The sequence below is a fragment of the Egretta garzetta genome, unplaced genomic scaffold (assembly GCF_000687185.1).
Source record: "Egretta garzetta isolate BGI_Z169 unplaced genomic scaffold, ASM68718v1 scaffold4, whole genome shotgun sequence".
In the NCBI taxonomy this organism is placed as follows: domain Eukaryota; kingdom Metazoa; phylum Chordata; class Aves; order Pelecaniformes; family Ardeidae; genus Egretta; species Egretta garzetta.
The window spans coordinates 2,480,151-2,481,091 of NW_009259329.1; the positions used below are offsets into that span (position 1 = coordinate 2,480,151).

The 941-nt window shown below is 61.7% G+C and overlaps 1 protein-coding gene across 1 annotated transcript in view; it reads right to left on the minus strand.

Moving 5' to 3' along the window:
* Window positions 1-6: 6 nt before the first annotated feature.
* LOC104124434 (transducin-like enhancer protein 1) overlaps window positions 7-941 on the minus strand; it is a 12,705-nt gene continuing 11,770 nt past the window's right edge. The window contains exons 14-16 of the mRNA XM_035892352.1: window positions 779-929; window positions 371-419; window positions 7-222 (exon numbers count right to left, since the gene is read on the minus strand). Of these exons, the coding sequence (XP_035748245.1) occupies window positions 66-222; window positions 371-419; window positions 779-929 (357 nt within the window). The 3' untranslated portion in view covers window positions 7-65. The remainder of the gene's footprint in view (window positions 223-370; window positions 420-778; window positions 930-941) is intronic.

Genomic DNA, 941 nt, shown 5'->3' on the forward strand with positions numbered 1-941 from the left:
GAGCAGGGCAGAGTCCACCTCTCCCCCCGCCCGGGCCCTCCCCGCGGTCGGCACCTCTCTCGCGCTCAGTAAATGACCTCGTAAACTGTAGCTTTCTTGTCCCCTGAGCCAGTCACGATGAACTGGTCATCGGTGGAGACATCGCAGCTGAGGACAGAGGAGGGTTCCTTCGACTGGAAAGAGGGGGGGGGTAAGCACAAGCAGCAGCCCCAGAGCAAGGTCCTCAATCCCACCCCTTGGGACCTGGGGCCCCAAATTCTGCCTGGGGAGGCCGCAGGGATGAGTTTGATGATGGGGCTCGTTATTGCTAAGACACATCCCCAGTTGGGTTGTACTGGGCAGGAACATTTCCCCCCCCACCCAACCCAACCCTACAAAAAAAAAGAGGTTGTCCTTCCCCGTGCTTACAAACCACTTCCCTGGGGGAGGGAGAGGAGGGAGAGAAGGGACAAAGCATCAGGTCACCAAGCCAGGCCCACTGCTGGATTCCTGCGGCAAATCGTGCCCAGGGGGTGTCAGGCAAGGTCGGGACGGGAAGGCGGCGTCTCTGCCCCTCCTTAGCCAAGGGGGGGTTTGAAGGAACGCAAAGGGGAGTCCAGGGCCCACCAAGGGATGGACGCCCCTTCTCTGGGGGATACCACCAGCATCCGCACAAGACGGGGCTGGCTCCCAGAGCCAGTGCTTGCCCCCAGCACAATAAGCCCTGGGACACATGGCCAGGAGAGGAGACTCCATCCAGGAGCCTCCAGAGCCAGGGGGCCAGGATGGGCATGCCTACCGCAGGAGGCGAATTTGAGGGAGAGGACGCAGCTCTCGTGGAGGTGCAGCTGGTACTTGTCCGGTTTGCTCACGTGAAGGATCTCCACGTTGCTGCTCTCCATGCCCACCGCCAGCCACTCTCCCGTCGGGCAGTACCCCAGGGAGCAGATCTGGTGGAGGAG